Consider the following 27,205-nt stretch of genomic DNA (forward strand, 5'->3'; position numbering starts at 1 on the left):
AGGCTGAGGCAGCGGGCCCCAGGCTGGGGCTGTCTCAGTTGGAGACCTGAAACAACACAGCAAAATTAGCCTTGTCTGCTATGCCAGGTTCTTATCAAAAACGAGAGAAGGAAAGACATGAAAGAAAGAAATAAAGTGAGGAAGTAAAAGCAGACAGGGAAGGAGAGGGGTCATAGTAGAAGGCAAACCTCACATATCACAAAGTGTCCCAAATTAGGTGAAGACACTAGAACTGGCATTATCAGATCCCCTTTTATGGTCTGTTTTGGTCTAATCATGCCTTGCAATTGGGACAGTGAAATCCTGTAGTGTAAAAATGGATCCCATAGTCCCTGGTGATGCTGGGAGCAATAGCCCTGACTGTAGATCTCACACTTTTCAATCAATCTGCTTCTTCGGCATCAGTGTCAAATCAAGCTTCCTCCTGCTTCACTTGCCCAAAGAAAGTCATGAATGGAAGAGCACACACCCAGCAATCAAACCCAGCTTCTGGGTTATTAATTTTCATCATTGATTTCTGATCCTATGTTTCTGTCAATTACCAGACATAGTCTCCAAGACACTGGGTAGTATAGATAGGAGTCCCCATTAGTTTTATCACAATTTCTAACTGATTTTTAAAGCCGATCTGATATAAGAGGTTGCATCAGCTTTTGCTTCTTTGGGCAACTGCCAGTCTCTGTGTGTTGGTATTTGCCGTGTGCTCTACAAACCATTGAGGTCTGAGGGTGCTGACCACAGGAGGAAGACTGGTGTGAGCCAAACTCTGCATGGTAACTTCCAGGAGATCCTACTCAGCCACACGAGCCTTTCCAGGGAGAGCTCATGCATGTTCTATTTGAACCATAAGGGGAAACTATCCACTTTAAAATCTCAATGCTAGCAGCTTGTAAAATGTTGGTTAGATATCCCAACATTAAAAAAAAAAAGTAATTTCCCTTAGAAAAGGAAGAATGTAGGAGGAAGCTAATGAAATATTAACTGTACAGGAAACAGTGAAATGCCTGTGAACACTTCTTGCTAACTCTTTAGTCACAGGCATTTTTGAAAGGCTGATATTATATAAGATAATATTGTACAATGGCTAATAATGGACAAAAAAATGTTGTAATTTAAAATAAAGACACAGTGTCCTCCATGTTTTTTAGACAGGGAACCTGCCTTAAAGAATGTGATGCTTTCATAACTGAGTAAAAGTTTTTTACAAAAAAGGGATTTTACAAATCCACTTTTACAATTGCCACCCATAACATCAATTACTTCATGTTCTGGGGATTACCTATAACATTTTTCAGCAGTACCTTGTCTACTGCAACAAAGCAAACTACTGGTACATTTTAACGTATTGAATAATTTTGAAAAGCAAAAAGATGGAACATTGGGGTACAAGAGATTGTGGCTCGTGTGGATGACTGGAAGACTGTTTTCATTACTGTGGTTATAACTTTCTGGAAAAGTCTGACTCCTCTCCTATTGATGATAGTGACAGAACAAACTCTGATTTCATTGGAAACAGCATCAGGCCCCCTAAATCACAAGTACATTTCATCTAAATAATGCATGAGACTGAAAAATTCTCTAGTAACACTTGGGCAATCCTCAGATGAGTTGAGGATTGAAGCTACCCTGTGCAATGATAAAGCCTGTTTTGGGCTGGGTGCAAAAGAAATAGGCACTCAAGGAATGTTTTAACATTATTATTTGTACTTTTTATAGAAAAGAGGTACAATTTCTATCATCCTTCTAATATGTCTCCACTTCTAAAATTAGAATCCAAATTAGAATTACACAATACCTGGCAGACTCATGATAAGAGATGTGCTGCATAGTGATATGAATAGAAAATACCCAACTCATCTTACACAAGGTTTGTAAATCATTATTGAAATAGCTTTTCCAGGAACATCCAGAAATTTGCTGTTAACACTTTTCTTACCAAAGGAATAATGGCCTTAAGATATTATTATCATTCATTAAAGTCTATAAAAGAGAAAGAGTGCTTGCCACTGCTGTTCAAATTACCAGGCCTTTCATTGTAGTTATTAAAGCAGCAACAGTCACTGATGCTTCAAAAAAAGACATCACTGCTCTTGCCCAAAGCTGCACAGGTACGGAGCAATCCACTGCCCTTTGAACAACCTAGTCTAACAAAAGGCAAAGTGGGTACTTTATGAGTCAGCATTCATATTTTACCAGCAGAATGGTCACAGTCTAAGCCTCTCTTCTGCTGGTACTCCTTCAGCCCATTAGAACAAACTTGGCTAATGCACTATTACATACTACCCATTAAAAAGAAATCAGATCAGCCTTGGGAAGAGCAAGATCAGTGGTTGGTAGGATGCAAACCAAGAGTGGGTAGTAAACATTTGCTCCACAGGGCTCTGGAGAGATCTGCAAAATCACTGCAACTTGACTGCAAAGAGCCTTAAGGAAGCTTTCAAAGAAATGGCATGTCTCATTTCTCATTTAATGGTTCAGCACATGCCATTAATAAAATAGTATTAATTTCATCCTAGTATCTAGAAAATCAAGAATTTTCCATTAATGATAAATCTGTAGGTTTACAAATACAACCGGATAATCCTACTGAGGAATAACAGCCAACCAGCCATGTACAAAGTTCCATTTTAAACTCCCTTCTTGTGAGCCTTGTTTGAGCTTGTGAAGGTAGTTTGGGCTTTGACAGCCAAGCTCGGGAGAGAAATAGTGCTTATGTAATTTATTCCAGGACACTATGCCTCATTCTTCTGCCAACCAGCAAAGACAAAAGGACATAAAGCTGGAGGTCATGATACTTTGAAGTGCTTTTTTTAGTGCTCAGCAGGCAAAGCCTGATTTCAATGTTTTCTGTAACTAGACAGAAGAACCACAGTATTTTTATGGGCTTTATACTGTTACTTACAAACTAGTGAATATGAAATTTTCTGGTGTTGCTCTATCAAAATGCCAGCTCTGCAAGACCTGGCACATTCATTGTGTATGCTCCAACTTTTTGTGGTTCCTGGAAGTTTTGGCCTTGTATCATCTGCTATTACAATGGTCACTCTGTCTGCCACAGTAAAGGTTCATAACTTTTTGTGGTTTCTCAATGCTGCCCTTTCTACATAACCCTTAGCTTATTTGTCACTCAGATTATTCAATGATTTTGCAATTCCAACATCCTAAACTCTGTCTTAAAGTGGAAATTATTTGAATTTTTTTTATCAGCTTGAATAATTTTGCATATCATGCACAAACAGCACACAAACAGCAAACTCCATGGTAATAATTGCATCTCAGCAGAACTCCCTATAGATTCACAATTATTACCAGACAGATCAGACTTTATTTTCAGGCTACAGACTTTGTAGCCTACACATCTACAGACACTGTCCCAACCACAGCAGCATGGGGTACAGTATCAACAGGCAGTTCCTGCCAGCACTCTATGGCTCACATCTACTGTTACAGATACTATAAAGAATATCTTAGATCTCTAGTCCAGGTATAAAGTTACATTAGACATCAGCCATAAAATGCCTCACCTGTGCCCAAAAGAAGGGCTGACTTCACTACACAACCTTTCAATATCATCACCACAAACTCATGCTCACAAGCTGTTCTGACAATGGTATTTGTGCTGGTTTTTGCTGGGGTAGAGTTAAGTTTTTTTCCACAGTAGCTGGTATGGGGCTGTGTTTTGGATTTGTGCTGGAAGCAGTGTTGGTAACACAGAGATGTTTTCATTACTGCTGAGCAGAGCTTACACAGAGCCAAGGCTTACACAAGCCATTTTCTATCTTTCAGCCCACCCCACCAGCAAGGGGCTGGGGGCAGGGGGGCATAAGGATTTGGGAGGGGACACAGCCAGGACAGCTGACCCCAAGTGACCCAAGGGATATCCCAGACATGTGAGGCCATGCTCAGCACACAGAGCTGGGAGAAGAAGAAGGACATTCCAGGGAAATTCAGAGTAATGGAGTTTTGTCTTCCCACATCACCATTACATGTGATGGGCCCTGCTCTCCTAGGGATGGCACCTGCCTGCCCATGGGAAGTGGGGAATGAAATAGGAATAGGCAGATCCATCAGGCCAATGCATGGCTCCAAGGTTGGTGTCAGTGGAAAATTTTGGGGGTTGTTGACCATGGGAAGATCTACTCAACAGCTGGTCTACTCTGACACCTGACTGGATGCACCAGTCTCAGAGTGGAAAAGGAGCCCTTGCACAGGAGCTACTGGGCTCACTGGCAGAGCTTTAAACCAGCTTGGAAGAGGGAAAGGGACATAACCAGGCTCGCCAGTGCTGAGGGATGGGATGCTGTGCCGAAACTTGAGGAAATGAGCACTAATGGATCCCTCAATCTGCTTCACAAGGTGTTGGCTACAAAGTACCACACCTGAAATGTTTCTACACTAATGCACACAGTACCAGGAACAAACAAGAGGAGTTCCAGGCTTTGGCCCAGTCCCAGAGTTTGACATCATTGTATGAGTGAAACCTGGTGGGATGAGTCTTGCGCCTGGAATGCCCTGTTGGATGGTTACAGGCTCTTCAGGAGGGAGAAACAGGTCAGAAGAGGCAGAGGGGTGGCACTGTATGGAATAGAAGGGTTAGAATGTATGAAGCTCACAGCTGGCAATGGCACAGTTGAGAGCCTCTGCATAAAATCAAGGGGCAAACAAGTAACATGGATGTCATTGTGGGAATCTCCTATAGACCTCCTATGCAGGACAATGACACTGACAAATTTTTCTTTGAGCATCTAAGGGACACTTCCAAGTCAACTGCCTGTGTCCTTATGTGGGACTTCTACTTGCCAGAAATTAACTGGAACAACCCAGGCCAGAAAATTCCTAAAAATCCTGAATGACAACTTTATGGAACAGGTCCTAAGGGAGCCGACTCAGAAAGATGCCCTCATTGATGTGCTGCTTGTCAACAAAGTGGATCTTGTCAGCAAAGCGGGGATTGGGGCTGTCTTGGCCACAGCAACCATTAAGTGATTGAGTTTAAAATCTCTGTTGACAGGAGGAAAAGTGCCAGCAGAACTTCAGCCCTGGGCATGAGGAGAGCAGACTTCAGGCTGTTCAGGGAATTAGTAAGCAAGGTTCCCTGGGAATATATTTTTGCAGGTGCTGGGGTCCATCAGTGCTGGTCACTGTTTAAACATTCCCTCCTAAGCGCACAGGAGCAGCAATTCCCAAATGTTGGAAGTCAAGTGAGGCAGAAGGCCAGCTTTGCCGAACAGGAATCTTCTCTTGGAAATAAGGCAAAAAAGGAAGATGTGTGCCCAGTGGAAGCAAGGTCAGGAGACACAGGAAAAATACAGATATGTTGCTTTCATCCCACTGTAGGGATAAAATTTGTGTGGCCAAAACTCAACTAGAGTTGAAGCTGACAGAACTGCAGGGGACAGTAAAAAAGAGTTTTTTTAATATAATAATGGCAAGAGGCGGTGTAGAAATAACATCAGCCCGTTCCAGGATGAGGATGGTCACCTCACAAACAGAGACATGGACAAGGCAGAGCTGTTTAATGCATTCTTTGCCTCTGTCTTCAACATGGATGATGGACCAAAGGAGTCTCAAGTGCCCTGACATGGAGGACCATGACTGAGAGAACGATCAATTCCCAGCTGACACTGAAATTCTGCAGGATCTGCTGCTCCAGCTGGATTCCTACAAATCCATGGGCCTGATGGGATTCATCCAAGAATCCACAAAGAGCTGCTGACGTCATCGTAAAGCCTCTCTCCCTGATTTTTGAGCTGTCTTGGGAATCCAGAGAGGTCCCAGCCAACTGGAAGCTGGCAAATGTTGTCCCAGTTTTCAAGAAGGGCAAGGAGGACCCTGGAAACTAAATCTGTCAGTGTCATTTCAGTGCCTGGCAAAGTTACGGAGATTATTCTGGGAGATATTGAAAAGCACCTGAGACAATGCAGTCATTGGTCACAGCCAGCATGGCTTCATGAGAGAGAAGTCCTGCTTATCAAACCTGATTTCCTTTTATGACAAGGTAACCCACCAGGTTGATCAAGAGAAGCCATTTGATGTAATCTTTCTGGATTTCAATAAATCTGAATCTGAAATTTTGATAGTCTCTCCCAAGTTCCTTCTGGACAAAATGTCTGTCCCACAAACACATTATGGGATGGGTGAACAACCGGCTCATGGGTCAGGTGCAAAGGGTGACAGTGCACAGGGGGACATCAGACCAGTGGGGTTCCACAGGGCTCCATCCTCGGCCCTATGCTCTTCAACATCTTCATAAATGACATAGATGTAGGACTGGGAGGGATACTAAGCAAGTTTGCAGATGATATAAAGCTGGGAGGAGCTGCTGAAGGCAGGAAGGCCCTGCAGAGAGACCTTGACAGATTAGAGGACTGTGCAATCATCAACCATATGAAGTTCAACAAGGGAAAGTGCTGGGTTCTGAACCTGGGATGGGGCAACTATCTCTTCTCTGTGGTGACCAGTGAGAGGACCTGGGCAAATGGCCTGCAGTTGTGTCAGGGGAGGTTTAGGTTGGATTTTAGGAAAAGGTTCTTGACCCAGAGGGTGGCTGGGCACTGGAACAGACTCCCCAGGAAAGTGGTCAGAGCCCCAAGCCTGACAGAGCCCAAGAAGTGTTTGGACAACGCTCTCAGGCACATGACTCTTAGGAATGGTCCTGTGCAGGAGTTGGACTTGATGATCCTTATGGGTCCCTTCCAACTCAGCTTACTCTGTGATTCTGTGTGAAATGGTTGCTTTTGTTTGCTTGTGTGCATGGCTCTTGTTTCATTTATTAAACTACCTTTATCTGAATCCATAAGTTTCCTCACTTTACTCTTCCGATTCTCTCCCCCATCCCACCAGTGGCTGGGAGTGAGCAGCTGTGTGGGGTTTTGTTGCCAGCTGGGGTTAAACCACAACAATATTTTACAAAAAGAGAGGGAAATAATAGAAAAGTATCTCCAATGCATCAGGAAATTTTACATAAAAGAATTGCCTTTCCCTCTGACTTTTTATACTGTTACAACTCATAAAATAACTTTCTGAAGAACTACAGATGAATCTCTTTTCTAGCACAGGTGCTCACTTGATAATGTTTTGAGAGATCTGGGAGAAGGTCAAGAAGCCAGCTATTACATCATTAGCTATGAAAAGGCTTATAATATCAATTCCCCATCATAAATGCATAACATTTTAGTAATCTTTTAAAATCAGAATTGTGACAAGCATTTTTAATAAAATAATATATCAACAATCGAGAAGCATTTTTGGTAAGATGAACTGTTTAAAATTGCAGGCAACTTTTTGTTGCTGGTGTGTAGGAAGAGTAGAAATGAAAATCTCATCTCTGTGTTTACCAAGTGATGTGGTAGGTTTCAGCCAGTCAAGGTTTTAGGCAATGAAATTCTAGATAATAACAGTGTTTCTCTGTGTATTGATTCAAGTGTGATTTCAACGTGTTGAAATTATTCCACCTTTGTTTATTTCTAATTTTATTTACAGCTTAGTTTCAATTGCCTCTTTTAATTACTTTTCCTCCAACAGTTCATTTCTGTGCATTCAATAACAAATTTAGAAGTTCTAGTTTTATGAGGATCTGTAGTTGCAGGTCATCCTGAAGGATTTTCTGCACTGTTTGACTTTTCAATGTTTCACTGAACACTCCAAAGAAGTCAGGAATATTTTACTATTTAAATCACACATGGTTGCTGAGTTTGCCTTTGGAGCTGCAAAACTTTTATGTTGTTACCAGCTGATGGGTTTCCCTGTGACTGTAATCTTCAAGTTCTGATTGAAACTTAACAAAAGAGCGATAACTAGTAATTTGAAAAGGCTGAAGTGTAAAGCAGCTGACAAGAGTGATACAATGCCACTACAGAGCCTCTTGGATGAATCAGCAAAACCCACATATGCATCTATAGGGGCCGTTCCATGAGCGAGGAGAAGGCATTCGGTGCCCATAGGTGCTGTGGGAGCAGTGGATTCCCTGTCCAATGAGGTGGAATGCTCCGCGGGCACATGGTTTACGCTGCTCAAAATAACTTGGGACCTGCAAACTGACAAATGCTATTGCTCCGGTGGTGACAGGTTGTCCAGCTCCTTACAGCCATCCTCATAATAGCGAAGGTTAACTTCCTTCACTCTATGGACTCCTAGCTGTTTCTGCTCCTGAGGACTCGAAGAATCCCCTCGCTTCCTTAACTTTAATCTCGCACTTCTGGATAACTGTCATTGCTACTAACTGCCAGGGCTGGGCAGCAACATCTGGAGGAATTAAAAAAGGTAATCCCTCGATTTTAGATTCGTCTACATTTTGATTTTGCGGAGTGTAGCAGAAGGGTTTGATAAGCATGTATATCTGAATGCTAATTATAGCTGGTAAGGCATATACAGGGAACAAATAATTTTTAAACTGACTTAGATTATGCTGAGGTACGTGCATTGCAGTGAAAGAGAAACAGGGTTCTGCGCCATTATAAAGGACCTGAATAGCATTGGTGGGGTTCTCAAAATCCCTTGGAGCCCGTCTGACTCCACTAAAGAGTCAACAAGATTCTAATGACCTGAAAAGTTCCTTGCTGGGACTCTTTCCTCTTCCTGCTCATCTTCCCTTCATGAAATAATGGAGGAGTGAAATATTCACATTCTGGTATTCAGCCTTAAACCAAGATTCCACAATTTGGAATTCCTTCTTAAGCAAAATCAAACCTAATTTAATGCGACCCCCATAGTTAAATGCTTTCTATTTATTTAATTATTTATTCCGTCATGTAAAATGACCCCCATGGCTATATTTAGTGCAGGGAGATCTGCTCTCTGGATTAATGTACACAACAGCTGCAGAAACAGTCCTGCTAGAAGGGCATAGCTCTCACCCTTGAGCTCTCACTATCTCCTTTGCTCTCTTTCTCTCTCTCAGAAAAGTATTTGACTGTCAGTAGCAAATGTTTGGCCCAATATATTGCAACATAAAGCAGTAATCAGAAGCCCATCTTAAGTTTTACCAAATAATACATCAACAGTTGACGAGAGAACAGAGTAGCTCCTGACTATATGTTAATAGAACATTATACAAGCCATGCTAAAGACACTGATTACTTTATCAGCAGTTTTGTTTCAACCATGAGGTTTACATTTGTGAAGATGCTCTAGAGTTTCAGAGTGAAAACAAAATCGGCAAGTGTTCATGGAACAATTTCATAAATTTCAACTCTGCTCTTCTCCTCTCTTACATCTCCTGAAGGTTCCTAAGGTCAGGATATTTCTTTGGTTTGGTCTGTCTTTTAAATTTTTTTTTGCTTTCAGAAGCAACTAACAAAATTAAACAGCAAGTGTGGTAGTTCTTGTAGCTAAGCAGAATGGTATTTACATATCAAAAATATTTATAGTCAATTCAGGAGTTAGTTAGGTCTTGTACATGACAGAGTACCAAGCACAAAGGGGAACTGTGTGCTCTGTGCTGGTTTTTATTCCTGTGCATTCTTTAGAGATTTTACAGCAGGTCTTGCTATGGTACTGAAGGAATCTTTTTTTATCAACAGCTGATAAAAATTAGTAGTCTAGGAATATTTGCACATAAATAAGACATTAAGATAGTTTGTTTAAAATGTACACAATACCATAATGGCAATTGGGCAATGCAACCTCAATTGTAAACTAAACCATGGGGTGTGGGGGAAAAGGAAAAAAAAATCAGTTTCATCCTCTGTTTAACTGGTTTAGTGCTTGCTTTCATAAAAAGGAATATTGTACAGGAATGGGCAAATTATTCCTCTAGAATATAAATCTCATGTAAACATTGCAGTTTGAAATTATGACTAAAAATATGAAGGCTTTTTATGAAAAAACATAAAAAACACAGAACAGTGGACAAGAGGTGGCAAATGCAATCCAGATTTCTTTTGTGTCTAATTTAAGTTCCCTTTTCCATTGGGAACCTGTATTTGTAGGAAAACTGAATCTCATTTTAAAACAAAACAGCCCATAGATTTGAAATTTCCAGACAAAGAGATGTGCAAATGCACGGCCCCACTTTTCAGGCAGTTTGCACTTGTTCAGTCTGGCTACACAAGCTGTCAGTTGTGCAGTCATTGATACTCGTGTGTGAGTCCCTCACACTGGTGCCACTTACACACACAGGGGTAGAATAGAGACTTTTGCTCAGCATTTTAAGTTGTGCAAATTCTCATTACAGTTCCAGTGCAGTGCTGTAATTTGTCAGTCTAGACTGAGCCCGTCCAATACCTTTGAACACTGAGAGCTAAGCTGTAGGTTCAGTCCCAAGCTAAAACACCACAGTAGTCCTCAAGCACACGCATTTGTGGATTTCTGCACTGCTCACACGTACTGCCAGCAGGACTCACAGAAATGACTGAGTTTAAATCATTTGGTCCACAATCCATGAAAACATATTTGCCGTTTTAGCCATGAAAAAAGGTATGCAGAGTGGTGTGTCTGTGTTTGCACCAGGACAAATGAATATTATTGCCTGTTAGTTATATTTTCATTGAGGACTTCCATATGTGCATTCAGCATCAGATTGTGGATCTCTGCTGCATCTTTTTTTGGCCTTTCATATAAACTTCTTCTCATATGGGCAATCCTTGAAGGAAAGAGGACCATATACATTACTTGAATCAATAAAAACTTGTTCTACATTGTGAGCGCTTGAAGTACACTCGGAACTTGTCCTGATATCTGGCTGCAGAGATCATTAGGAGAGGAGGATGGAGAAGCACCCCAGGCAGGCCTCAAAGACAGCCATCACCTCTCTTCCTTTCTGACCGCCTAATTTAAAAATCAGCTGAAATTTATTTGTTTCCAATTGATGTTGTTTCTTCAAGATATTGTTGGCTTGCAGTTCAAGGAGATGCACTGAGGAGGAAAAGAGAACTTGAGACATGGGATAAAGGGTCTTGGTTCTCATTTTGAGAACTACTAAGGGACAATATTAATTATGAAAAAATGAAGACTTTTTGTGATCAGAGTGAAGAATAAAAGGTCTTTTCATTATATGAGAGTATGAAGGAAATGTTGAAAAAGTTGGAGAGCTCTTAATGTGCTTTTCCCTTGAAGCAGAGTATTTCCTCCTGCTTAGGGTGTCTAATACTGTAACAGTGAGGTCATGGGCCAGGGCATGACTCCAAGTACACAGAGGGCTCTTGCAGTCTCTGCTGCAGAATAACTTGGAGAGAGGATTTATCCCATCCCATTTCTGAGGGATTTTGTTTCCATGAGAATTTGTTATACCCCTGAGCCTCTATTTTCTATATTTAATTACATTACTTGGAAATGGGAGTTTAGTTATCTGACTCGTTACAAGGAATGGAATTCAAAGTCACTAATGTGTCTAAAACAGGAAAGTAAACCGCCTTCTTGTACACAGTTTTCTAAACACTATTTTAAAAATATTGCATACACACACCCCAAACACACAGAACTGCTAACCTCAGTCCTCTACTCCAGCCTAACCTTTCCTGTATCTGGAGTCTCAACGTCTGTCTTGCAGCAGCCACAGCTTGTCAACAGGCAGTACCAGAAACGGTGACAATGGCAACTGCTAAGTGAGAATTCCTGCAAGCACACGAGAATGTGACTGTGATCCTCCAACGTCTGCAAGACAGATCGCTTGTGTCAACTCTTACCTTGTTTTTCATAGCTGCAATCATACAGTTGGAACACCCCCCATAAATGTTAGTGTTCAACAGTCCATGGGTAAATGCCATTTATGTGCAATTAAATTCATCATGAAGTGGATATAGCCTCTAACAATGTCTAAATTTTCCAGTTTCCACACTGAGGTGCTGGGTATGCAGAGTCTTGCTGTGTAAAGGCCACAAAGGTGCCTCTCTGCAGAACAGAAGCAGCAGTTTACTTGCTGCTCTGATGCTGGGGTTTCACGAAAAAGCACTCGCAACAGAAGTAATAGGAGCTTGAAAAGATAAGACAGAAATAACATTTACTGATTACAATTTCTCTTTTTAAGTTTTGAAAGCCAAAGAATATGTTCAAATGCTTTTTGCATTGAATCTGCTAATTGTTTATTCTGACAGAGAAGGAGAGTTTCAAAAATTATCTCTAGGGCATCAAGTATTAGAAGCTGTTCTCAACAAATAAAACAGAGCTATATCAGATATATCTGGGATTCCCTTCAACTTTGCTGAGATTTCACTACTGCTGTTTCTGTAGGAAAAGATCAGATTCTTTCAGTGGTGACTCAGGAATGAATCTAACAAACCTTCAACAAGAGGAAATGAAAGTGTTTGCTGTCACACTATGCAAGACCTCTGTGGTGCAATCTTCCTCCCTTCCATGTAAAGATTTTCAAGCCACTGCCAAAACTGTGGAAACTAATTCTACCTTTGTGAATATTTAATCCTAAAGATCACTTGGCTAATAAGAGAACATTGCCATAGCCATAGGCTCTTGGAAACTCAAAGCTTGTTCAATTAGTTGGTTAATGGAAACTGAATTAGCAGAGTGAAGGAATTAATGGAGTCAGTTTTGTTCATGGCATCCTCCGGTGCCTTTCAAGCTAGCAGGTGCCCAAGGTCACTGCTGTTGGTGTCCCAGGAAAGCCAAAGATGTTGCCCTTGGCACTCTGGTTTGGTGCTGTAGGTAATGAACCAGTCAAGAGTAGAGAACTGCAGGCTGCTGGCATCAGTCACCCCATTTCCCCCCTAAATAACACCAGTTTAGAGACATTATTTGTAACCAGCAATGCAATTCCTGCCCTTGATACAGGTTCATTACAACACTTTTTCAGTCAGCAAAATTATTGGTGCTTTCATTGCCACCACAGATTGCTGCCTACTGTGCTTTCAGTTTGTCCTTCTTACTGCCGGCTCAACAGAGTTATCTGCAGAGTTATCTGCACTTATCTGCTCAACAGAGACATCTGCAACTACAATACAATTAGCACAGTTCTTCACAGAAAAAAAAAACCAAAAAACCAAACACAACAGACTGGACATCTCTCAAAGCATAAGAAAGGCAAAATTAATAACTGTAATGGGATTGCCCAGGAGCCTCACAGCAACATTTGCTGAAACTTAACATTTTCTGTTAAATTAAAAATATCACATAATTCAAAATACTTTAAAACTTCAGTAGACAAGCACTGCCTCAAAGTGCTACATTTGACTAGAACCCAACTACTGCATTACTAAAAATAGATTAAAAAGTCATCTTCTACACAAGCTGAAAATAGAGAATAGTTAGATAAAATTAGATAAAGTTAGGTAAAATTCTGACCCTGGATGAGCTCTAAAGAAAGGTGATGGCTCTCTTAAGTATTAAGAATTTGGCATCAGATTCGTTCTCATTAATATCTTGCTTCCCAACTCCAGAAAGAGAACTCTGCTCCCTTCTACCTCTTCTGCTCCAATAGGCAGAAGGAAGGAAGTTGTTCCAGGTCCTTTGCTGGGGAACTGTTTGTTTTCCTCCTTTCACTATCAGACAGTGCCTTCCTCACTAGGGTTTTTCAAGCTAGAATTATAAAACTATGTGCCAATCTAAACACATCTTTGAGAGTAGCTCCTTATATTGCAGTAATACTCCTTAAGCAAATCAGCAGAAATTATTTCTTTCATGTTTCAATGCTTTCAATTCATCAAAAGATGAATAGAAGACATGCAAGAACAAAGTTTCAAATATACCCAGAACAGTCTCAAATAACCATACTGAACACACAGTTGCTTTACTATGGTTTCCTGCAGAAAAGCTGCACTGTGATTAACAACTTCTGTTGAAACAAACAGCACTTACATGAGAAAATCAAGCAATGTCTGTGCAACAGAGGAAAATGAAACCCTGAATAGTCTCAGTCAGATAATTTCATATACTCTTTAGACAAAATCATTACAGGAGTTCTTCAAGTTCATTTGACTTCAGCAGGTTTTGATTACACTATATTCCTTCTCTACTTGCCTTTCTTCCTTAGAGTGTCCAGTGCTCTCTAAAGAGCTGCATCATCTTTTTTCAGCTCTGATGACCTTTAGAGTCACTGAGATGAAGATGTGCCATTCTGAAATGCTGCAGAAAGAGTGGCCAAGAAATGCAGCAAGCTAAATTTTGCCACCTTGTAAAATACACACTTCTCCAGCCTTCCACTGTGTCCTGTAAAGCTACAAAGAGCTGGATGTTCTAATTCAGCCAGAGCCACCCGTGGAGAGGTCAGTGTGGAGCTGCATCCCTCCAGAGCTGTGACATCCTGCTGAGGCACATACGGCTCTGGTTTTGCAGACTCAGTCACCCTCCCGAGGCAGAGGAAGGAGCTGGTGATGGCTCTGCCTCACCCCTTCAGCTTTTAAGCAGATAGAAAGTGGCCCGTGGGGAGCAGGCCCAAGGGCTGCACTTCATTCACGGGACAGCTCTGTCTGTCAGTCTGTAAAGTCCTTATGTTAGAATGTATTTAAACTCTTGGAAGTTGAAACTGTAGCTTTAGCTGTGACCTTTACTGCACATAGTATGCGATCAGCACATAAACAAGCGGAGAGAGCCCCTTAAACACGTTCAGCTTCACAAAGGTGGCACAGCTGCCCAAGACGTGAAAGCTGAGCAAGCAAAAGCAGTTTCCACTGAGCAGGAACTTAAAGCCTCATGGAGACCTCTTTGTACTCTTAAGAGGTTAAATTACAAACTCTGCCCAGTCATGAAACAGCTCACAATATTATCTCACATGGGCTTCCCAAATCAGCGTTCTCTATGTGCCACAGCTTCACTGAAACACTGCGCCAGATAATTTAATGCCAAATGTTCAATTAGTATTACAGACCCTGGCTCAGCTGCAGGGACTTGACTGGGTGCTTAGAAGCCTACAATTTATATGGCATTTTATTTCTCATTCTTTGTACAGGCACAAACTTAGCAATATTTTGATTCGGTGCCTCTGTAGCGTTAAGTGATTTTCTTTGTTTCAAATTATGAAAATAAAGCAAAATCAATAAACCTAAAATTACAAATATTTATGTAAGAAAAAGGATTTCAGTATAACAAATTTTGCCTCAAGCAGAGGGATCTCAAAATGCACATCAGATTATGGCAGCTGTATGTTCATTCATTGAAGAAGAATATAAACAGTTTAAATAGAAACCTTCCTTTTTGTAAATAAGGAATAAGGGCTGCCACTCACATTCCAGGAGGAAATACTTCAGTAGTACAAGACATTACCACTTCATTTGTTCTTCACAAGCCCTTTTCCGGGAACAATTGAACTAGAAAAGCCCAAAGCCTTTCACAGCAGAGATGCCTTTCTAACTTTTCTTTCCCTGGCAGCTTCAGCTGTTACACAAGGCTGTGAATGGAGATGGCCAACTCTAGGGCATGGATGTTCTCTTCTCTTGATGCCATGACAGGAACCGAACCTTCTGCAGTGTGACAAACCAGACACCTTGGGGTAGGAATACCTGAAACCACTGCAGCAAGATTTGCCACACCATAAATGAAGTAGGAAGGAGACAGTGAGCACTGCATAGTCTGAGAGACAGATCCAGTAAACAGTCACGCACTTGTCTCAGTATCTCTGAGGATCAGCTCTCTGAATGGGGTAAAGACCAGTTATTTGTCTTCATATTTAGGCCACCAGAAGATGAGTGTGTTAACAGGATGTCTGAATCCCTCTGCACTCATCATGGCTCTTGTGTAAATAAAAGGGAGAACGTCACACAGTTATACTTGCTTAAGGATCTAAAGGGATGCTTTAGCTTTGCTTTTCAGGCATGCAGGTTAAGTATGGGCTTTCTGGTAACTCTCATCTCATATGGTACATTTTTTCAGAATCAGGATGACCTAAGATCATGATTCTGAAAGCCTTGTAGTACCAATTATGTTTGCATCAAATAATGACATAGTTCTCTACTTACCTTAAATAGCTTATTAGAAATAATGCTGAATTTATGAAGCTATGGAACATTTAGCACCATTATAACTTCCTATAATGCATGAAACATTGTCATTATAGAATATTTTTGTTCTTTCTCCTTCCTCCTCACATCCCTCATATGATTTTGAGGGTTCATTTACTTACTACTTCAGTGCTTTTCAAGCTAAATTTACTTCATTTAAAAGTAGTTATTCCAAACAACTTTCAGTCCCTGTAATATCCAACACTTAATCCATCTGATGAGATTGTTTCTTAGCTAAGAAACGCACATCAGCAATGATGAAGATTTGACATTGAAACTCAGTTGATAGCTCTGTAGTTGAAGTTTTGCCTAGAACAGAGTAGAAAATACCACACTTGCAGTTACTTTATGTGAGGCTATCGACAGTAGAAGGTGATAAAAGATGAACTTTACTGGGTAAAGACAACAGTATCTGGTAGGATGTGCAGAAGCAGGCCTTTAACACTAGGCCATCCTTATGCTTCAAGTATCACAAGTACTTACAAGTATTCAGCACACAGATGCAGTTTGAGAATGTTCAGAAGCCTGTTATTGTGTTCAGTCAAAAAAATTGCTGTTGATAAGGCGTGGTCCTATTTGTCCTTTTTGTTGGCAGCATGCAAGACGACAGTTTAGAAACCTCAACTTCAATATCTCAGCTTCTGAGGGAGAGTTATTTAGCAGAAACTAAGCATCAAGGGAAGAGTGAAAGAAGCATATCAGAGCCAGTTTCTCATAATTTCCACTATGGCAATGCTTCTGGTGATTCAGATGAGGTAGCTGCCCAAGATGACCTTCCAGATCTCTCTGCCTTTTTGAGCCAAGAAGAGCTTGATGAAAGTGTAAACCTGGCAAGACAAGCTATTGGTCAGAATCCGCTGGAAACTAAACAGGATGAGCTTCAGGCACATTCACAGCACCCCCCAGATCAGCTGAACAACACGGGAAAACACAAACAAATGGCCCAGTCTACAGCTTTGAAAACATCAGACAATGGCCTGCACTCCAACTTTTGCCAGGAACATGTCAGAAACACAAAGGGGTCCAAAGGGAGCTCTCAAGATCTAAAGAAACACCACCTGCCTTCTGAATCAGAATCCAAAAAGGAATTCCTAAACAAGGCAGCAGATTTCATTGAGGAGCTCTCCTCACTTTTCAAAGCTCACAACTCTGAAAGAATAAGACCCCGAACATGCAAAAACTACAAGAGCAAAATTGATTCTAAGAATAAGTCTGCTCAAAAAGGTAGCTCTGGCCTGTCTCTCACGTCAGAAAACAGAGAAAGGCTTTCCATTCCAACACGTCAAGACTTGGAAAACAAAGCAGAGAAAACATTTGAACAAACAGATGATCAACAGGCTGCAAACCTGGAATCTATCAGTCAATTAACAAGTGCAGAGCTGAAAACAGAGTCAGAATCTGCATCTGTATATTCTGATGAGCCCATTGGACAACCACCGCGCTTTACTCAAAAATTGAAGAGCAGGGAAGTTCCTGAAGGATCCAAAGTGCAATTGGACTGCATTGTGGTAGGAATCCCAGCACCTGAAGTCAGGTAAACATATTCTGCACTTGTCATTTTGTATTTCTGTCATGGTAGGTGTGTGCAGGCAGGAAATACGTTGTTTGGGAAGAATATTATTTCTACTATGCTTCATGTCTAAACCCACTGCTTTATTTAACAGTTTTGAGGCATTCCCTTGGTGAAGCTTATGCCATTACAAATGTTGTATTGTGTTCAGCCCTTAAACTTGTAGAGGAGTCTGACTAAAATAGAAAACAGTGCCAGAAATTCAGGGTTTTTTTTACAGAAAACAAACAGGAAATATCATCATCCCCTAGATATTTGCAACACTCTCTGAACACTTCTCTTGCTTATAAAGGCTTTGAGACTTATTTCTCCAGGCATTTGCCTTGATAAATCCTTTGGATAATAAAAATGTCAGTAGGATCCCTGGACATGAGAAATATTTTTTCCCCTTTCATCATTCATAGCTTATAATGCAAAGACAACAAGTGAAATCATCTTCTCTTATGTATCTGGACCTGTACACAAACTCAATCTGGTTTTCTTTGTATTCAGAACAGGTGAACACTGAAATGATTGTTTATAGACCGTACTCCAACACACAATGTTCAGTTTAGGTATTTCTCCAGAAGGCCACAGCACTGTCCTTATACCAGCAGTCATGTTCGTGCTGTTGACATGCTTAAAAGTGACAAGGTGTTCATGCCATCCAAGTTTAGGTGTTTAACAATCATCTAAAGTTCTAAGTCAGAATTAGAAGCTGATACTATAAAGTCACAGAACCCTCGCAAGGGCAGATTGGAGAACCCAGGAATGATGGCTCATCCTACAGAGTATCCAGGGATGAGCAGAATGCCTGTACACCCAATTCAGGAATCACTTGATTCCACAGAAATGGATGACAGATATCTTTATAACTTGGGTTAATTTTTGTCCCAACAAAACTGATGCTTTTTAACTGAAATTTCTATTGCAACATTTGATTTTGTTCATTTTGATTAATTAAATAAGCTACTTATGTGAATGCCATTCAATACAGGAGCTGCTACACTTCTATAGAATAAGCATCCATCAGATATAGGGAATTAGGGATAGGGAGAAAGAAGTCCCCTAGGGAAAATTAGTCCCAAGCTCAAGAAAAAGATCAGGCTCAGCTTCCAGTTTCCCATTTAAACTGAAAAATAGAAGGTAAGTCACAAGGGAGGAACTCTGGACTCTCTCTCCCTTGTGTTTGTGTGTGTATGTACGTGCTATATGAAGGAGAAAGCTGGGAATGTTAGCTCCTTGAACAGTTTTCTGATCATAATTATTTATTAACAAAGCTTTGTCATGTTCATCCAAGATTCTTTCAACTCCACCAATGTGTAGAAGTAACACTAAGAGGGTGTAAAAATTGTCACTTGACTGAGTGATAAATATTCACATGCTTCCAGTGATCATGGCCTTGTTAGTCACTGGTACAGCACAAGGAAACCAGAAAACAGAATGTACTTTGGGGTTTGTGTTCCATTAATCACGAGGACCAGAAGAACACAGCATTTTTTCCCTAAAAATAATCCCTACCTTTGATCTGCTGTGCAAAGCTTCCAAAAGAGTGAAGGAGGCATCCTGTTGACCATAGTTGTGGAACTGTGAGCAGAACTGTACTCAGAACTGGCAAACATCTTGCTTGGAGGGTACGAGTTTTCCAAAGTTTATGGTGAGTTAGTTCAACGTCTGTGGAGCTGGGCAAGGAGAGAAGGATTCTAATAGATAGGTTAGAGAAATAAAAAAATCAGCACTCCCAGGAAAGGACTGACTGGCAAGGTAGCAACTGATGAATGAAAGCTTAATGACCTTTGACTTAAAATGGACTTCCTAACCACAGAAAGGGATCCCAAGTGACTTATAAATGCATATATTAAATAAAATTACAAAGTGGAAGTTGTACTGTGGGAACCAAGAGCATTGTGAAACAAGAACAAGATTCAGCAAGCTCTGTAGCGTAGTTAATCAGTCAACACTAGGAGCAATCCGATGGTTAAACTGATGTAATGGGGATTATAAGAGAGAAATTAGAGACAGGATATTTAGAAAGAAGCTGATCACAGGGATAGAAAGGACTGGAAAATATGAAGGGCAGATACCACGTTTGAAAGCAAGATAGTACTAAACCAAATTGATGTTAAAGGTGGTGTAAATGACATTCATGATGGATCAGGGTCAAAATACCATTTTGATTACTTATCAAATTACCAAATCATGGCAGTGATAAAGCATTACAGGTGTGGTAGGTAACTGTCAAGCATGAGGGCTCACTGAGGGACAGAAAACTGGATGGTGGAGCCAGAGAAGAATGAGGAACAGATTTGAAATACCAGTATATGGAAAGCTAAGTCCTCTTGGCTGAATACAGAAAGACCTGTCCAATTGCTTTGTAAGGTAACTTAAGCCTTAACGTAAGAAGCCCACAACTCAGAGGAAGCTCGTGAAGCCAACCTATCTAGAATTTTGGGTGAAAAGTTACCCATTTTTCAGTATCATCAGCTGAATGCAGTGTCACAGAAGAGACAAGGACTGAGACCACAGGATGTGTGCTTCCAGCTAGCTCAAACCTTAGCTCGCTATTAAAGAGCACTAGTACATTTACTGCTGATTGCTTTACTCTGTACTGCGGGTTAGAAATAAGCCTTTGAGAGAAATGTGTAGCTTATTTCCAAAGTGTTTGATGACCTCCTTCTCAAGCTCCCTTCTACAGCTCCATTTCTGTATGAGTAATGGTAGGTGTGACATTCACTCCTCTCTGTGAGGAGAGCACTCCTTTTTCCCTCAAGTTCAGAGGTGCCTACATTTTTCCAAACTGCTTGGCACATCACTCCTAGGTTAATTTTACTGATGAATCACATTGCATGGTTTGGCATACACAGCTATCCTGGAAGTGTCATGAGGATTTAATGTTCTAAAAACAGGCTGTATGTCATAAGGTTTCCATGAAAACATTCTTTAACATAGGCATACAAAGCTCAAAAGGTGCATTTTATGCTGCTTTGCTTGAGGAGACCAGACCTGCGACTAATCAGAGATTTTTAGAAACTCCGAAGCCATGCAAGGTTATTCAGGATTTTTCTTCCTGGCTGCCAATGAAAGCACTTCTCTGTTTTAGTGCTCAACGTCTAGAGCCAAACTTCTCTTACATGCAACTCCAGTCAAGTCAATGGATTAAGATCTAGGATGAATTTGGCACAGGGGATGACACTGCCTTAATGTGAACCTCCCTTGCATGAGGAAGCTATCGTTGCAATCCATGGCAGGAATGAAATGTCAGTGACAGAGAGTATTGCTACTTCAGTCATTCCACATATCTCAATGTCAGAACTCCCCCTGGAACTGACATTTCATTGCTACCATGTACAACGTTTTCACAGTAAGTATAAAATCAAATGTTAATAAGCAAGGAGTAGATATGGCCATACCAAAGTTTTCCATGAAGCTTAACTTCACAGGAGACAACTGGTTTTGATTTATAAGCATTGCAGAGAGACAACATTCACACAACATGCTCCTTTTTTCAACTTAATCTCAAAATACTTGAACATTATGCTGAAAATACTGACTACAGAACACACTGCATAGAGAACTAAACACAGGTTTGAAACAGGAGTTTATTCCTGAAGTTTTAAATCTGCAAATTTGCTGCAAATCTGCTGCAAATTTGGGACTAACCAAAGAAAAAAATAACTGCAAAGAAAACAATTAACTCAATCCTGCTTCACTCTTTGAGTCTACTAAAGGAATAAATTGCTTATATACTAATAAAAGAAACATAAAAATTAGCTTACATGGTGTTTTTAAATTTGCTTGTAGGAAAATTAAACTGTGCCTCACAAAAGCATGTGATACAGACGTATCTCTGCACAAACAAAACAGGTTAATTCGAAAAGCTGATCAGTAACACAATGAGTTCTACCTTAATGGCAGTTGTATCAGAGCATTTTGTGTAATGTGTTTTGCTCGATGTGCCACTTCAGTAAGGAAACACATATAAGTGGACACGAAAATATAATATCACTGTACTATACAAGTTATTTTAATGTTCTGAAAAGATGCTGCTGAAAATGAAATCAAATTCTAGAACATGGGTATTCTCTTTAATCCTTATTCATATCTGCTAAGGCTAACATGCTAAAACAAGGCTACAATATAAGGAAGAGGCATGGGGTAGGTATATAAAAAGACATGAGTAAGTGCCATGACTCATGTCCTAAAGTACACAGTTGTCTACATGAATTACACACCTAAAAGGCAACTTGTACATTCATATACCAAATTTGTGCCTGTACTCACACAACTGCATGAACCGTCTCTCCTGATAATGTGACCATTTTCAGTTATCACCAACTGCAGATCTTGAGAACAACAGTAGAATAAACCATATTGTAGATAGAATTTTTTATATGTCTCCTTTCAGTCTTGCAGGAATCCTATATAATTCCCTTGTCTAGAATTTGAAAAGGCACTAATAATTGTCAAAGGACATTTTCAATCAACCCGGTAATGCACATTACCATACCTCTCCCTTGGGACTGCTAAACATTTCCTCTATTTGCTCCTGGTAGAGTTGTTATCTATCCCAGACATTGGATGTTTGTGTTCCGGATGCCAGCTACGAGCTATGGTGTCTGTCCCTACATGTGTGCAAGGACAGCACTGAACAGAAAAGAGAATGTGATACTTCCGGGAAACCAGTCAAAAAAACCCCCTTTGTATCCAAGTATTAGTGGGGAAAACTCCAGATTTGGGCAAGCCATTATGGGCAAAGTTTAAAATAGATGTAGCTGTTCCTTCTGTTTGAAGAGGTTTTGTTTTAGATGTTCTGACAGGACTATGACAGAATATGAAAACTAAAAGTCAATCAGAAGAAGTTAGAAAGATAATTATTTTTAAAGGAAATGTATTTTGAATGGAAGCACAAACCAACAGTTTAAAAATAAAGATAACATAAATAAAAAGTAGTATTTTCAAAATAAATGTTAGCAAGGAACCATACATTCTAATCTATGGAAAACAATGGTAATGGTACTGTGATCATGAAATCCTTTAAGAGAAAAGTAGTTTATAAGTAATGATTTAAGACCAGGGATTTCACATTTTTAAAACTATTTTTAAGTGCTGCTTCATGCCTTGGGAGAGAAGTTAAAGAGGAGGGTTACACACTCCAGAGCAATAAGTAAATATACACACATGCATACATTCAGTCTGTTCTTACACCCTCCCCTCAGTGTCTGCTTTTGGCCACTGTCAGGAGAGCACGATGGGTTAGGCAGATCTGTAATCTGAGCCAGAACACCCAGGGAGTTCTTCCTTATCCTTCCACATGTGCCAGCTCACCTGGCATCCTTGGATATGTGCTGCTGTTACTGCTCCCTTTTGTATGAGCACAGCTGGCTCTCCAATTTCCAAAGGTGCTGCATGCTCTATGGGCTTGGTTAGTGGCCAGAATGCTGTTTGCATCTTAAACAAGTTCCACTGAGCTTTGAGAAGGAGCATGAATGGCTGCTGAAAGCTAGCTGGAGTAAAGTGCAGTCCTAGGCAGAGTGTCTACTGACAGAACATAGCTCAGGGCATCTCTGGTGTGAATGAAACACAGGGAATACCCTGTTGGTTTTGAGAAAGCCACGTTGGATGGCTTGGACTGAGGGGCACAAACAGGGCCTGGTCTTCTGCTTAGCTACAGAATCAGCATTTAAGTGCTAGATCTGTACTCCTTCATACCTCAGAGACCCCTTGAGGCTCCTTTCTCAATTCTGTATTATACTTCTGTTATACTCTGGGTTTCTGTTGGTATGGACTGTTTAGAGAGTTTTTCTTTTTCAATATATTTGGGGTTTTCTTCATGCTTAATTTGTAGCACAAACTGTTGTTACAAAGTTGTGCAATTGAGCGGTCAAACAAATTTATTTATTCATGTTTTTCCAAAATATCTGAGATGGAAATGTATTGAAGTAAGACAGGAAATACTAATTATTACAATTTATTACTTAAAAGCATATCCTTATACTTTCCATAACAATCATATTTTCTGCAGTACCACTCAAATGTTGGCAGGTTCTTTTACCAAGTTACCATATAAGATGGATGAAACAATTAATAATTTTTTTTTAAATCAATTGAATAAAAAATAAGTATGACAGCAACCACCCTCACATGCAGAAGATGCATTAGCTAATCACATGTAATTAAGAAAGTCACAGTAAGAAAACACAAATATTTTTGTGACATTTTATATCTATCTATCCATCTATCTATCTTTATGAGAAAAGTTACAGTGAAAATGAATGCGCTTAAGTTTGGCTTTTCAAATTTCGCTAGTTATCTATAATTACAGTTATTTCTGAGTATTATCTCAAACATTTAACTCTGGATCTTGATACATAGTGCTGCTTCTTCTTCATAAAGCCTAGATTTAATTTGACTCTGTTTCTGCAGACCCACCTGCTTTTTATGCTTCTGTTCTGCCTTGTAACAAGGAAGAGCCATGGGCCTGCTCTCCCCTCCTACCAGCTCTGAGTGAGCTGGTGGTTACTGCCAGTAACACATCCTATAGAGCTGTCTGTGAAGGTGCTGCTTTTCCTTTTGTGTGCATTCCTGCATTTTCCACTGAAACAACCCTTCTGAATACTGAGGGACTTAGGAATGCCTGAGATAGGAGTGTGAAAGCTCTCAAGAGCCTAGTAGATTCTTGGCTATGCAGCAGTGTTTAAAGAGGAACACAGCAATATCGTGCAGAAAAGAATTGCTGGTGCAGCTGTCTCACTGGCTGTTTCTGTATGGAAATACCTCTGTATTGTAATAGATCAACTTTCTTACCTCAGGATAGACTTATGCCATTTTCTATAAAAAACAGATTTTGTTAAGTATATGACAAAATAAGGACAAATTTCAGTCATATTTTGAATTAACATGAACTTAGGAAACACAAGTTTGGGGGAAATTTGTTAACTTAGGGCTGGGTTTTTTTGCTGCACTTTAAGCCACTACACAGATCTGATTGTACCTAAAGAGAAAATCAGAGCTGGATTGACAGTGTTCCAAATTTAGAGCTCTTTTACTCTTTATTGAATATTATGAAAATTATCAATATTTTATTCCTATGACTGCTGATTCAATACTTGCCTGCAGTACTCTGTCAGAATCTTCAGGCTAAACATACCAATTTTATCATCAGAAAGACTTCAAACATTATCATCCTAGTTATCAAGTAGTTTGCATTGAAAAACAATTTCTTTTTGCCTTGTAGGTGGTACTGTGAAGGGAAGGAGCTTGAAAACTCACCAGACATTCAAATTATCCAGACAGGTGATCGACACTCTTTGATTATTGTTGAAGCTTTTGAGGAGGACACAGGGCGCTACTCGTGCTTTGCTTCCAACATCTATGGAACAGACTCCACTTCTGCAGAGATTTACATAGAAGGTACTCTTAGAAGTGCTGCAGAAACTGATTGTTGAAATTGGTCATATGGGATTAAGATACAATTATGTATCTTGCTTGCTAACTGTCATCGTTTTGTCACAAAAAATATATAGCAGGAGTCAACACTCTTCATCATTACTAATACCTTTATTATTTTCCTGTAAAACACTCTTCAGACAAGGGACCAGCACTTACATGTAATTTTATTGTGTTACTTCCCAGAGATTTTATATATCTCACTGCAAGATCCAAGTCTAAAAATATTCCAATTCTGAAGCCACCTTGTATTTTTTGTATGTGGAACTCTACAGAAGTATAAGAAACTAAAATTTATGTCTAATTCTTATTCTTCCTTTTCCCTACAGTCCCTACAAATTGAATGTAGGACAGCTTCATCTTAACCCTTTATTGGGACCTTGTAACCAAAATAAATATGCCATCAATTTGACGTTCTACTTGCCCAGTAGATGCTGTAAATCAAACAGAAGATACACCTGCAGATTTAGGTGTCTTTTCTTTCTCCTTATGCCTTTTACTATATCTAAGAGTGATCTATTTATTATATTTGTCTTTAACACTTTCTTGGAGAAGATTTTAGATTGAATCCATTATTGTGCTAGCAGGACTGTAAACTTAAAATAAACACATAGGATTTTTTTTCTATTTCTCTCAGAGAAATATGCTATGAGCACCGTCACTGACCACAGTGGGACCATTCATAAATTAAAGCACTGCCCTAAAGGTGAATTTCGTTCTGCTGTTATTCTTCTTTCCTGTCTCTAATCTGACAGTGAAAGGACGAATCCTTTTTTAGTATCTGCACTGCCCCTGACATTAATGGGAGATGTCTGTGCTTGGCAGGGATTTACAAGTTCTTGAAACAGGGGCCAAGGTCTGCTTTTACCCAACTCAGTGGATGCTGGATGGGAGCCATGGCTGATGGAGATGCTCACTGGCAGGAACTGCAGAGAAAATGCAAATTCCAAGCACAGTGAAGGCTGAATCAGAAGTGTAAAATGTCTCAGTGACTGACAGCTGTTAGTAAACCGAGCTAGTATCTTCTCCATACTGTGCTACAAGGCACTAGCTGGAGAATAATAGCTGTCATTCCAGGTCTCTATCTTTTTTCTTTTAATCTGATAGTATCAGGCATCTGAGAGAAGAAAACTCTCACTTGATTCACAACACCAAATATGGATTAAATCATAGAGGCATTTTAAAGAGAACCAAGGAACACCTAGATGTTCATTCACTCTTGGATGTTGTTTTCCTTACTTCAGTTGCACCTCCTCCCAAATCTGCCTTATCTCAACAGCAGTTCTGTATCTTGCACAGTATGGAATGCTGGTTCATTTCCCCTGCAATGTGATCTTTTGTCTTGGCATAGCTTTCTAATACATATCCATAGAGTGGTCTAGAAGAAATCCGAATAAAGGTTTGTATCATTCATAGAGAAACTCCAAAAACCCCTCTGCTAAATTATTTTTTTTTCATAGGCATCTCTTCTTCTGACTCTGAAGGTGAAATCATCAAAGACGAAATGGATCAGTAAGTTTAAAATCAATTACATCATCTGTATTTCTTACAGTCAAAAAACCCACAAGTGCAGACATTTCAGTTTGCAGCTTCCAACACTTTATTATTCTGTTTAGGATTTGTTGGGATTGGTTGGGTTGAATTTTGTGTGCTCATTTGTTTGCTTTACAGATGGAACAAACACACATTTGTTTGCTTGTGAGTCCTCAACTTTAGATTAAGAATTGAAATTTTAGTATTAAATATTAATATAAGAAGATGTTACCATAAAGACTGAAATTCTAAAATGAATTTACTAAAACAAAAACCATTTGCCTAGATCCAACTTAAATGCTGATTTAAGTGTCTGACTTGGACAAAAAATATAGTACAATTTCTCACATGAAAATACATAAGGTTTTTGGCAGAATATAGGTAGAGACTGATTATTTAGATTTAAGATAAAGAAATTAATAGACATGTACTAGAGTGAACTGAAATGATGGTATAAAAGACTACTTAATTATAAAAAGAAAAAATGTCAGATGTGATCTGGTATCTGGGAAATATTTATTTATTTTTCCCCGATAATTTAGACCCTGATCCAATGCTGTTAAAATTCTTTCAGAATTAAAGTCCTTCTATTAATTAGAAAGGAAGTCAGAATGGTTAAAAGCTAAAATACTCAGTCTTTTATTTTGAAATCCTTTGTATGTACAGATTCAACATCAAAAGCAACCAGTGCTTCATAGAAGAGGCCTTAATTAGACAGACTTATGCACCCTGTTGGCTTTTTCCCATCACTAAGGAGAATTATACTCATTACAAATGTCAGTTTTTAAAATGC

The 27,205-nt window shown here is 39.8% G+C and overlaps 1 protein-coding gene across 2 annotated transcripts in view; it reads left to right on the top strand.

Annotated features, from left to right (window-relative positions):
• Positions 1 to 27,205, top strand: part of MYPN (myopalladin) — a 72,480-nt gene that overhangs the window by 8,217 nt on the left and 37,058 nt on the right. Inside the window, exons 1-4 of one of the 2 annotated variants that reach the window (XM_048311918.1) lie at positions 7,990 to 8,262; positions 16,480 to 17,418; positions 24,668 to 24,843; positions 26,340 to 26,391. In XM_048311918.1, coding sequence (XP_048167875.1) covers positions 16,481 to 17,418; positions 24,668 to 24,843; positions 26,340 to 26,391 — 1,166 coding nt within the window. In that variant the 5' untranslated portion in view covers positions 7,990 to 8,262; position 16,480. Of the gene's footprint in view, positions 1 to 7,989; positions 8,263 to 16,479; positions 17,419 to 24,667; positions 24,844 to 26,339; positions 26,392 to 27,205 lie in introns of those variants that run through there. The other variant, XM_048311919.1, reaches the window with a different exon arrangement.

Source organism: Corvus hawaiiensis, chromosome 8 (genome assembly GCF_020740725.1).
Source record: "Corvus hawaiiensis isolate bCorHaw1 chromosome 8, bCorHaw1.pri.cur, whole genome shotgun sequence".
In the NCBI taxonomy this organism is placed as follows: domain Eukaryota; kingdom Metazoa; phylum Chordata; class Aves; order Passeriformes; family Corvidae; genus Corvus; species Corvus hawaiiensis.